Genomic DNA, 12623 nt, shown 5'->3' on the forward strand with positions numbered 1-12623 from the left:
TAAAAACAGTTGCCATTTCGGAACTTATATGTACCCTAAACGTGCATATGCAGAGTTATGATAGCCAGGATTAATGTAAAATAAGGGATGGTTTAATAATAAACAGGTGAGTCTCACGAAACCTGTAAAGAACCTGTCCAGGTCATATTTATATTATATTCATATTAGTATATATACTGTGTGTGTGTGTGTATGTGTATATATATATATATATATATATATATATATATATATATATATATATATATATATATATATATATATATATATATATATATATATACATATACACACACACACACACATACACAGTTGTGCTCAAAAGTTTGCATACCCTGGCAGAAATTGTGAAATTTTGGCATTGATTTTGAAAATATGACTGTTCATGCAAAAAAACTGTCTTTTATTTAAGGATAGTGATCATATGAAGCCATTTATTATCACATAGTTGTTTGGCTCCTTTTTAAATCATAATGATAACAGAAATCACACAAAATGGCCCTGATTACAAGTTTACATACCCTTGAATGTTTGACCTTGTTACAGACACACAAGGTGACACACACACAGGTTTAAATGGCAATTAAAGGTTAATTTCCAACACCTGTGGCTTTTTAAATTGCAATTAGTGTCTGTGTATAAATAGTCAATGTGTTTGTTAGCTCTCACGTGGATGCACTGAGCACTCTAGATACTGAGCCATGGGGAGCAGAAAAGAACTGTCAAAAGACCTGTGTAACAAGGTAATGGAACTTTATAAAGATGGAAAAGGACATAAAAATATATCCAAAGCCTTGAAAATGCCAGTCAGTACTGTTCAATCACTTATTAAAAAGTGGAGAATTTGGGGATCTCCTGATACCAAGCCAAGGTCAGGTAGACCAAGAAAGGTTTCAGCCACAACTGCCAGAAGAATTGTTCGGGATACAAAGAAAAACCCACAGGTAACCTCAGGAGAAATATAGGCTGCTCTGGAAAAAGACGGTGTGGTTGTTTCAAGGAGCACAATACGACGATACTTGAACAAAAATGAGCTGCGTGGTCGAGTTGCCAGAAAGAAGCCAATGCCACAAAAAAAGCCCAGTTACAATATTCCTGACAACACCTTGACACGCCTCACAGTTTCTGGCACACTGCAATTTGGAGTGACGAGACCAAAATAGAGCTTTATGGTCACAACCATAAGCGCTATGTTTGGAGAGGGGTCAACAAGTATTGTGCTCCTTGAAACAACCACACAGTCTTTTTCCAGAGCCGCCTGTATTTCTCCTGAGATTACCTGTGGGTTTTTCTTTGTATCCCGAACAATTCTTCTGGCAGCTGTGGCTGAAATCTTTCTTGGTCTACCTGACCTTGGCTTGGTATCAAGAGATCCCCGAATTTTCCACTTCTTAAGTGATTGAACAGTACTGACTGGTATTTTCAAGGCTTTGGATATCTTTTTATAAACTTGTCCATCTTTATAAAGTTCCATTACCTTGTTACGCAGGTCTTTTGACAGTTCTTTTCTGCTCCCAATGGCTCAGCATCTAGCCTGCTCAGTGCATCCACGTGAGAGCTAACAAACTCTTTGACTATTTATACACAGACACTAACTGCAATTTAAAACGCCACAGGTGTGGGAAATTAACCATATATATATATGTATATATGTGTATATATATATATATATATATATATATATATATATATATATGTATATATGTGTGTGTATGTATGTGTATATTTTATATATATATATATATATATATGTATATATTATTTTCATGACAACTAAGCAAATTTCCTCCCCGAATTATCATTACTGATTTGTGAAATAGTATTTTCTGTACTGTCCTAAATGTATGCTGATTTAAATAAAAAAAAAAACTTCTAATCTTCTTACTGTAACAGTAAAAATGTCCACTATTTGTGGAAATTTTGCTTAATTGTCATGAAGCTTATGTCACATTGCAAAATATCTTGGGGTCCTAAAAACTTTTGTGAGCGTAACCATGCTATTTTCTGCATGCCAATGAATGCTCCGGCGTCAGTCACATTGAATGCTACATCAGATAAACTTGACTAAAGCTCCACAAATGCATTATTAGCTTTTCCTTTAGACTGAGAACTGTTGTTAGAGATTTGTTTGTCTTGGTTAGATTCAGAATTAACCTTCACATCCTTTTTTGTGTGTCTGTATTTGTGCATATGTGTGAAGTGTCTGTCTTTTCCCATTTCTTGTCTTTTTAATCTGTTGCTGTATGCGTATACTATTCTCAGTTCACAATCCAGATAATGAATCACAATGTTTTATTGATCCTGCTGGTTTCAGCTTTAGAGACTAGACTAGATTTGATTTCAGTTTAATCGACTCTAAAATGAGATATTTACACAGATGACTCAGGCACAGAGGGGAGCTCGTTTACTCCATTAATTCTCCTCGAATATTTCTTACGTCTCTCCTCCTATATCTAGAACGATACAATGATTTTACAACTGAAGCCTGCCAGTTAAAATGTAGTTAATTGATTGTGTCGACCAGCAAAGCATTTGAAATATTTTAAGTTATAAATACAACACAATTAAGCAGTTGTAATTAATTTTACATTAGGAAATTAAACTGATTCTTTCATTTGGAATTTGAATTTTTCTGTAAAGTTCAGAATCATCTGTGTATGCATGTACAAGTATCTGGGATGGGTTTACATCCATGCAGATATCTATTTGTATGATATCTTTGATGTATTCTAATGACCTAGCTTGGACTGAATTGAGTTCTGAAATTGAAACTGTCTGTGTATGTGGGTCAGGAGCGAGATGGAATGAGGGCCATATTAGAGTCATATGACAGCGAGCTGGCCACCAGTGAATACTCCCCCCAGCTCATGCTCCGGGTCAAGGAGGCAGAGGCAATGCTGCAGAAAGTCCAGGCCCACAACACAGATATGGAGGTGAGAACGATATTTCCCATAACGCACATAACAGCCTCATTAGAATGAACAGGGCCACAAGTAATTTATATAATAAAACTAAATTATAATTTATACAAAATAGTGTTATGAAAATTTTTAGTAACAAAATTATAGTGAATAATTTAAGTTAATATTTTTTATTAAATAATTTAACAATTGTAGTAAATAATTTTATTATTAAATTTCATTAATTTTTGTAATACAAAAAAATATAATTTATATAATAGATTTTAATTTGGACTTGTTTATCTGTTTGCAAAAACAAACAAAACAATTTTTCACAGTGATGCACAGATGAATTCTGGGGGATTTAAAGAAGAAATTTGAGTCTTGTGTTTTTGTTAAAGCACCTGCTGTAGCCTTTTAGTCTTGGGACTGTTTTAAGCAGATGAACTTCTAGTTATGCGTTACCAACATAATTCATGTGGGTGAAGGTTTGTCAATATAAAATGTAAATTTTTGGTATACTTGCACGTATTATGCGAAAGTTACTGGGTGTACAGACCTTACATAGTCATGACAGGAGTTGAAAGATTGAATATACTTTGACAAGGTTGGTAAGCGATTTAATCACAGTAGTCTTATGTTAACATCTACAACGTTGAAGTCTTTTCGCTATACTTTCAAAACTGTGTATCTTAATGTTTATTCTGATTCAGTGCCATGCTCCATAGACTTGCATTGGTGGGGAAAGTTATTTAATTTTTATGAAATGACTACAAAATGTTTTCTTAATCATGGATTTATAGGGGGCCTGGGTAGCTCAGCGAGTATTGACGCTGACTACCAACCCTGGAGTTGCGATTCGAATCCAGGGCGTGCTAAGTGACTCCAGCCAGGTCTCCTAAGCAACCAAATTGGCCCGGTTGCTAGGGAGGGTAGAGTCACATGGGGTAACCTCATCGTGGTCGCTATAATGTGTGGTTCTCATTCTCGGTGCGGTGCGTGGTGAGTTGTGTTTATGCCGCAGAGAATAGCGGGGGCCTCCACAAGCGCTACATCTCCGGTAACGCGCTCAACAAGCCACGTGATAAGATGCACGGATTGATGGTCTCAGACGCGGAGGCAACTGAGATTCGTCCTCCACCACCTGGATTGAGTCGAGTCACTATGCCACCATGAGGACTTAGAGTGCATTTGGAATTCCAAATTGGGGAGAAAAAAAAAAATCATGGATTTATAAAGAAACTAGCCTAAATGAAGTACATTTTGATTGAATGCATTCAAGTTGTAAAACATGTAAATTAATAATGCACAAGTTACTTGCGCTCAAATTCATTTTGTTTGTGCGAGGATTATACAAATTCTGGACGTCAACACTTGCCGACTGTACTGTCTCATTAGACAAAGTCCAGACAACTCTCTTGATATTGACTCCATTCATGACTTTGTAATCAAGTACTTTGTGATTTACTATCTCTGTTCTTGTATTTATGGAAATAAATAATCTGTGTCACTCTGATAGACTCAGCTGTCTAAAGCCCAGGAGGAGGTCGGCAACTTAAAATTACAAGCTCAAATGGTAAGTCACATCCATCACGATTGGAACTTCCTTTTGGCATTTACTGTGTAATGTTATGTCCGCTACCATTTCGATCGTACATAATTAATGAAAATGTTTGCTATAAAATATACAAGAACTGGAAAACACATGCAGACAGAAGTCAAGATATTAGACTGCCGCTGGGCTCCAGGTTTCATTTGCTGAGACTTATGGTCAATTACTGATTTTGATGTACAGTGCTGATCATTCGTCTTTCATTACGTTTTTGATCACTCGGTCAGGTGGCTGCCGAACTAGAGGCTCTGAAAGAGCAGCAGGCATCTAATGCTGAAAAAAACTCCTTCACAACAGCTGAAGAAATAAGCACCCTCAGGTAACAGAAATATAAAATATATGCTTTATACTTCTTGTCTGTATAAACTCTCAAGACATCTTCGTTTGGTAAGACAAAGCCTTCCTTTTCAGAGTGTTTTTGATTTAAGGTTTGTATTAGTTAATGTCAGAGCTTTCTCAAAATGCAAGCTCTTATCTGATTGGCTAGCTTCCACTCCATTTATGGAAGTCAGAGGGCATAGTTTTATTTTTATTAGTCTGACGAGAAACAGTCCTTTTTACAAGTTAACGTTCTTTTACAATCAGTTCATCAAAGATATTGAGTCAGTATTGAATCAAAGATATTCAAGATTTGAGGAAGTCAGTAGCAAATAAAAAAAGAGATCCTTGAGTACACCTGTATTGCATATAAAAACATCTAAACGTTGCATTTATAAGCGAACCGCGGTTACTAATTGTATGTTCTTGGGGCCCAAATTTCTTAATTTATAGCAAGAGTTGGTGATTTAAGGTGATATGAGTGACAGTGACCGCTGACAATGCAATGTGGGCATATCCAGTGAAAAATTTAATTCGTTCATGCAAATGAGCAATGATACAGTGACTACAAATATAGTTGGAGCACGTGAATTCTGCCTCCTTTAAGATACTCTAGTTGAGTGAAAGCAAGATGGAGAAGTTAAGGGGGCCTGGGTAGCTCAGTGGTAAAATACGCTGGCTACCACCCCTGGAGTTCGCTAGTTCGAATCCCAGGGCGTGCTGAGTGACTCCAGCCAGATCTCCTAAGCAACCAAATTGGCCCAGTTGCTAGGGAGGGTAGAGTCACATGGGGTAACCTCCTCGTGGTCGCTATAATGTGGTTTGTTCTCGGTGGGGCGCATGGTGAGTTGAGCGTGGTTGCCGCGGTGGATGGCGTGAATCCTCCACACGCGCTATGTCTCTGTGGCAACGCACTCAACAAGCCACGTGATAAGATGCGCGTGTTGACTGTCTCAGACGCTGAGGCAACTGGGATTCGTCCTCTGCCACCCGGACTGAGGGTGGCAGAGGACAATCAAATATCCAAGTCATTTTGGTGCATGTGTGCATAATATAATTTTGTTCATGATATGATGCATTTGATCCATTGTCAAAATAGAATTAAATTTTATTTTTACCTACAATATGTCCCATTTGTGATCAGATTATTAAAAGCTCTTGTGCATTCCACCTTTAACATTTAGCGCAATACCTAATGTCTATAACCAACAATACAGCCGTTAGGCCACCTCAGTGGTAAAATCGCTTTTAATATGATTCTGCCTTAAAGGAATAGTTCACCCAAATATGATAATTCTCTCACCATTTACTCACCCTTATGCCATCTCAAACTCATATGACTTTCTTCAGCGTAACACAAAGATATTTTGAGATATGATGTGAATATATCCATACAATGCAAGTCAATGGGGACCAACACTTTCAAGCTCTTAAAAAGACAAAAGCAGCATAAAGTTAATCCATACGACTCAAGTGGTTTAATCCATGTCTTCTGAAGAAATACGATTGGTTTTGGATGAGAACAGACCAAAATGTAACTCCTTTTTCACTATAAATCTTGACATCTGCAGTCCCCTAGGCACGATCATGATTTGAAGCTCGATTACACTTCCTCGCGCTTGACACATGCACAGAGCGTATATACAGCTCGTGTACATCGTATTGCTTGAGAAGACATGGATTATACCTCTTAAGTCATATAGATAACCTTTATGCTGCCTATATGTCCTTTTTAGAGCTTGGAAGGGTTGGTCACCATTGACTTTCATTGTATGGATATATTCACATCATACTGTATTTCCAAAATATCAAAATATCTTCCTTTGTGTTGCGCAGAAGAAAGTCATACAAGTTTGAGACGGCATAAGGGTGAGAAGTAATAAGTGAACTATTCCTTTAAGACTGCACAAGTATTGATCGATAAATGCATCCTGACCGCTGGGTAAATTAGGGAGGAACTGGGGTGGAGAGCAGTTTATGTAAAAGTACAACTTGTATGAAGCTGTACTGACAAAAACAAAACAAGGCAAATAAATAACCTTTACTCTGAGCTATTCACTGTTTGAGCATTTGTGCTGCATAAGAAATAGAAGAACTTCAAAACAGTGGATTTCTCCTCCACTATTAAAATATTAAAGAGGCCTCAAAGAATATTAGCATGTAAAGTATTAGACTGAGTGAAACTGAAGTCTGTGGTTTTTGCCATGGCCTGTTGCGTTGCCTAATTACTATGGAAATGTGATTATTCTACATTAGCTTTCATGGCCTTGGTTGCTCGCTTGAAGAGTGAGCTTTCATGCAGTCCTTTCTTCCTTTCCTTTTCCTATTTGATCCTGTAATTATGCTTAAAGAAATGTCAATTAATCACAATTTCACTAAAAAATTTACACCTTAATTGAATATATATATTTATTTGTATTGAATACTAGTCCAAGACCTCGCATAATCTAAAAAAAACTAAACCAAGCTTAATATTTTCCAATTCTAAAATGGCTTTTCAGTGATCAAATAACTTTTATTAACTCTTTATATACAATGTAACTTTACAGAAAGGTTTCCAATGAATGTTTAATTATATTTGTTTGTAAAATGTATATGGTCTTCTGTCAACCTCTGGAACTTGCTGTGCTGATGCTGTTTTTGCCTTGTGTCTTTGTGGAACTGTTGATTGTTTTTATGGTTGCGTTTCTCCAAGCTTTAGTTATAAGTTTTTAGATCTACAGGAATAGTTTCATGAAAATAAAGGTGTTGACTTCTTGATGGAACATTTCTTGTCTGATTTTAATATTTGTTAAAGCAGTAAGCATTATGTCTGAACTAAAAGTACATTTTTAAATGTTTGTGTTTTCAGGCAGAAGATTGAGGAATTAGAGACAGAACGTCAGAGACTGGAAGAGCAAAATAACATTCTGGAGATGAGGCTGGAGAGGCACAATCTCCAGGTGATTCTGTCACTTAAAATTCTGCTAGATTCCTAGTACTAGAAGTGTGTTTACAGATCTCAAAATTAAGAGTATTTTTCTGCTGCCCTTGGAAAAAAAAATCCCCAGTTTTCAAATTATTGAGCGATTTCTAAAGTTACTGTACTGAATAGATTAATAATTAGATAATTTTAATTTATTGATATTAATGATTCGTAAATTTCTTTTGCAGTATTTTAAATAATCAATATGGCAGAAATGTCTTATACACATTTTATACCCTGTCTGATTTGGAATTTGGAATGCCCAATTCCCACTGCTTAGTAGATCCTCATGGTGGCGCGGTTGCTCACCTCAATCTGGGTGGTGGAGGACAAGTCTCAGTTGCCTCTGCTTCAACTGAGACTTGTCCTCCACCACCCAGATTGAGGTGAGCAACCGTGAGACCATCAATCCGCGCATCTTATCACGTGGCTCATCGTGCATGATACCGCGGAGACTGCGCATGTGGAGGCTCATGCTATTCTCCGCGATCCACGCACAACTTACCACATGCCCCATTGAGAGCGAGAACCACTAATCGTGACCACGAGAAGGTTACCCCATGTGACTCTACCCTCCCTAGCAACTGGGCCAATTTGGTTGCTTAGGAGACCTGGCTGGAGTCACGCAGCACACCCTGGATTCAAACTCGCGATTCCAGAGGTGGCAGTCAGCGTCAATACTCGCTGAGCTACCCAGGCCCCAGTTTTATGAGCTTTTAAGTTTCATCTCTCCATTACATATTAAAAAAAAGTTCCAGAATATTTTCTGTAACTTGATGTCTTATCGTTTTGGAGTGCTGTGGCTTTTTAGATTTGTGTGTGTGTGTGTTTTTTTATTTGTATTAGTCATGGTTTTGGTTCCGCCTGGGTTGTTTTGATTACAGCAGTTATCCAGCTCTGTGTGAAGACTTAATGAAATGCACTGCTGCCTTTTGAGAACCCAAAGATATTCAGTCTTGACCAGATTCTCTCTTGTCATGCTTTCAATCTCTCTAGCACACATGCAGGCATGTCAAAGCAGGATATGTAGAAGAAGGGTTTGTGTGTTTTTCGATGTTGCTGCGTTTTGATCTCTTAGCTTTTTTTTTCTCTCAACATTTTCTTTTTTTTTGTTTTTGTTTTGTTTTTTATTTGGTTTTATTTTTTGTTTGGTTTCATTTTTGTTTGGTTTTGAGAACGGACAATCAGACTGATCTCACTTTGAATTCTGAGACAGTGTGTTTACAAAAATGCAAACCAGTGGCCAAAGCCAAGTATTTTTGAACGTATGGGTGCTTGTGAGCTCCAGTTTCCAGGTGAAATGTCCACAGAGGGACCCAAAAGTGAGTTGTTTTTTGTTGTGAATATAATGCAATACAGTGAAGAGGAATGCAAAGTTTATTAACTACCCCTAACCCTAAACCTAACCATCAGTGAAGTAAAAATGTTATCTTAGAGGGACAATTTAACCTCACATTCGTCATTAATTATTTGAAAGTGATTACTTCCTGGTTTGAACTTGGGAGGAGAACCCAGGTCTCAGAGACTGCAGATGCAACACACTATCAGTCACACCACAGAACTGATGCAAAAATAAGCCGTTTTCTCGGTAGAAACGTACCGTTGGAACTGTGGTTTTGGGAAACACCAAATTGTTGGTAACTATGGAATTTGCAACCATAATTTGCTAACAATGATTTTGGGAAATGCACCCCTGGCTGATATATCGGTCTGTCAGTTTTGTGTTGTTTTGTTTTAATCACAGTTTTGCAATCGAGAAACAGTCTTTCATACTTTAAGGTGCATTTAAATCAAACACCCTTCCTTGAACTAATGTGACTTTATTGCTGGTCTAATCAATTCAATATATCCTCAGCAGCATATGCTGTTTTAGGACAAGCTCATGAAAATGAACTGTGTAGCTCACTGAGCTGGTGTACAGGTGTGTGGTCGCAATTGTGTTGCCTCTGGTTGCCACAGTAACTAACTCCAGAATACCTGTGTTTATTCTGCAAAGCCCCAATTGGCACTTGAGAACATATTGTGTTTGCCTGCAGATCTTCACATACTTATGACCCCTCTTATCTTCAAATCATGGGCAACCTGTTTCCATCTTTTCTCAAATACCACCTCGGTCTCCTCCCGCTATTTATTTCCCTTTATCAGTTTGGTGTTTCCACTTACAGGTAAAAAAAAAAAAATGGAGGTACTGCAAAAAGGACTGTTGATTTTTGTGGTATAAACGATTACCGGTATACAGATAAAAGTGGACTTTAAGGAACTACTGAAGATTGGTCCTTATGGGTCACCAAGGAGTTTTGATGGCTCTTCTCATATGATATGATTTCCCCCAAGGGTTGCACATGTACTGTAAGAAAATTGCTCTTGGCATGCTGGGAAGCACAAGCTTTAAACATACTTTTAAAAAATCTTTGTAATAATAGCAGTGTTGTTTTCATTTATTTCTGTTAGTCTAGAAATAAACGTGGCAATAGAAGCACTTTAGGAAATTAGGAACATAACCTTGTGTTTAAATGTTTAAATTGTTTAGATATGTGTATACTGTATTTATTGGTATGCTAAATTTTTATGCTAGCGGTAGACATTATGACCAAAATCTTTTATCACGGCAACGGTATATACACCGATCAGCCACAACATTAAAACAACCTGCCTAATATTGTGTAGGTCCCCCTTGTGCCGCCAAAAAAGTGCCAACCTGCTTCTCAGAATAGCATTCTGAGATGATATTCTTCTCACCACAGTTGTACAGAACGGTTATCCGAGTTGCCGTAGACTTTGTCAGTTCGAACCAGTCTGGCCATTCTTTGTTGACCTTTCTCAGCAAGGCATTTCCGTCCACAGAACTGCCCTTCACTGAGTGTTTTTTGTTTTTGGCACCATTCGGAGTAAATTCTAGAGACTGTTGTGTAAAAATCCCAGGAGATCAGCAGTTACAGAAATACTCAAACCAGCCCATCTGGCACCAACAATCATCCATGCGATTATCTAATCAGCCAATCATGTGGCTGCAGTGCATAAAATCATGCAGATACAGGTCAGGAGCTTCAGTTAATGTTCACATCAACCATTAGAATGGGGGGAAAAATGTGATCTCAATGATTTGGATCATGGCATGATTGTTGGTGCCAGATGGGCTGGTTTGAGTATATGTATGTATGTGTGTATATATATATATATTTTTTTTTTATTATTATTTCTTATTTTTTAATTATATTATCCACTTTCCTCCCCAGTTTGGAATGCCCAATTCCCACTACTTAGTAGGTCCTCGTGGTGGTGCTGTAAATCACCTCAATCCGGGTGGTGGAGGACAAGTCTCAGTTGCCTCCACTTCTGAGACCGTCAATCCGCGCATCTTATCACATGGCTCGTTGTGCATCTCCACGATCCACGCACAACTTACCATGCGCCCCGTGGTTTTGAGAGTGAAAACCACTAATCGTAACCATGAGGAGTTTACCCCATGTGACTCTACCCTCCCTAGCAACCTGGCCGATTTGGTTGCTTAGACCTGGTTGGAGTCACTCAGCACACTCTGGATTCGAACTCACAACTCCAGGGTTGGTAGTCAGCGTCAATACTCGCTGAGCTACCCAGGTCCCCTGGTTTGAGTATTTCTGTAACTGCAGATATCCTGGGAGTTTCACGCACAGCAGCCTTTAGAGTTTAGTCAGAATGGTGCCAAAAACAAAAAACATCCAGTGAGGGGCAGTTCTGTGGACAAAAATGACTTGATGATTGTCGGGGCTAATCGAATGTAATAGAACATTGACTCAGCATTAGCTTATTAATCCTTCAAATCAACAGTCATCAATGATAACTTATCAGTTATCAAAAGCAACAGAATATTAATAATTAATATTGCTGGAATCAGGGACTAATAACCAGACAGTAGAGCAGTCTCAATATAGGATTGTTCTCTTAGGAAAATTGACGTCCGGAGAAAATCCACATTCAAAAGGGGAACAATGAAGGCTTGAATCCGAGCACTGACATCCCCTGCCAGCCCTTGGCACAGGTGCATGCAGAACAATACAAAATACTTCTCTTTGAAGTATAACAAAGTTTATTGATGCAGTAATATCAATTAATAATCAATAAAATACAGTCAATAAAACAGTAACATGATTAGATATGTTAACAGATAAGCCTATAATACATGGGGATGGTAGAGGGGTGTGTGTGTGTGTGTGTGTGTGTAAGGAGAGAAGAGTGCACAAAATGGTGGGTGTGGCTATCATGGAGAGTGCGTCACGCAAGGTTTCCAGTCAGAGAATGTGGCCGCGAATGTGGGCAGAGAGACTGGTTAATGGCGTCTGCCTGTTTAACACGTGTCTCCGTTGGTTCGATAACTTAGGGACAAAGCTCTGCTCTATCTGCAAGTTATCTGTTCACCAAATGTGTGTGCAGGTATGTTTGTGAGAAGTCGTGTGTGTGTGTGTGTGGTTAGTACGAGAGAGAGAGAACAGGGTGACGGCACTGAAGCCGGTTTAGCAATCATGGGAGAGACGGCAACCATTAGTTTTAACACTCAGAGACGCGGTGAACTGCTCTTTAATCCGTCCACCATGATCGTTGGTTCTTTAATGGATAAACTCAGTGTGCCGGTCTCACCTGCGATGGCGGAAATTCACAAACAGCCAAACGTGGTTGGACGACAACACAGCAAATCTCATTCGTGGTAACAATAAGTTACAGTAATACCTTGAGGAGTATTAACAGCAATGAGCGGACTCGCTATCTCTGCCCAGACGTAAACCTCTTTCTTGAGTCACGTGAGGACACGGGTAGAATGTGTGTTTGTCCATCGTTTGACTCTGACTCG

The 12623-nt window shown here is 38.4% G+C and overlaps 1 protein-coding gene across 2 annotated transcripts in view; it reads left to right on the top strand.

Moving 5' to 3' along the window:
• mad1l1 (mitotic arrest deficient 1 like 1) overlaps positions 1–12623 on the top strand; it is a 103637-nt gene that overhangs the window by 32684 nt on the left and 58330 nt on the right. For both annotated transcript variants that reach the window (XM_051703835.1, XM_051703836.1), the window contains exons 12-15: positions 2793–2933; positions 4420–4476; positions 4740–4831; positions 7682–7772. In XM_051703835.1, the coding sequence (XP_051559795.1) occupies positions 2793–2933; positions 4420–4476; positions 4740–4831; positions 7682–7772 (381 nt within the window). The remainder of the gene's footprint in view (positions 1–2792; positions 2934–4419; positions 4477–4739; positions 4832–7681; positions 7773–12623) is intronic.

This window comes from Myxocyprinus asiaticus, chromosome 7, assembly GCF_019703515.2.
Source record: "Myxocyprinus asiaticus isolate MX2 ecotype Aquarium Trade chromosome 7, UBuf_Myxa_2, whole genome shotgun sequence".
NCBI lineage: Eukaryota > Metazoa > Chordata > Actinopteri > Cypriniformes > Catostomidae > Myxocyprinus > Myxocyprinus asiaticus.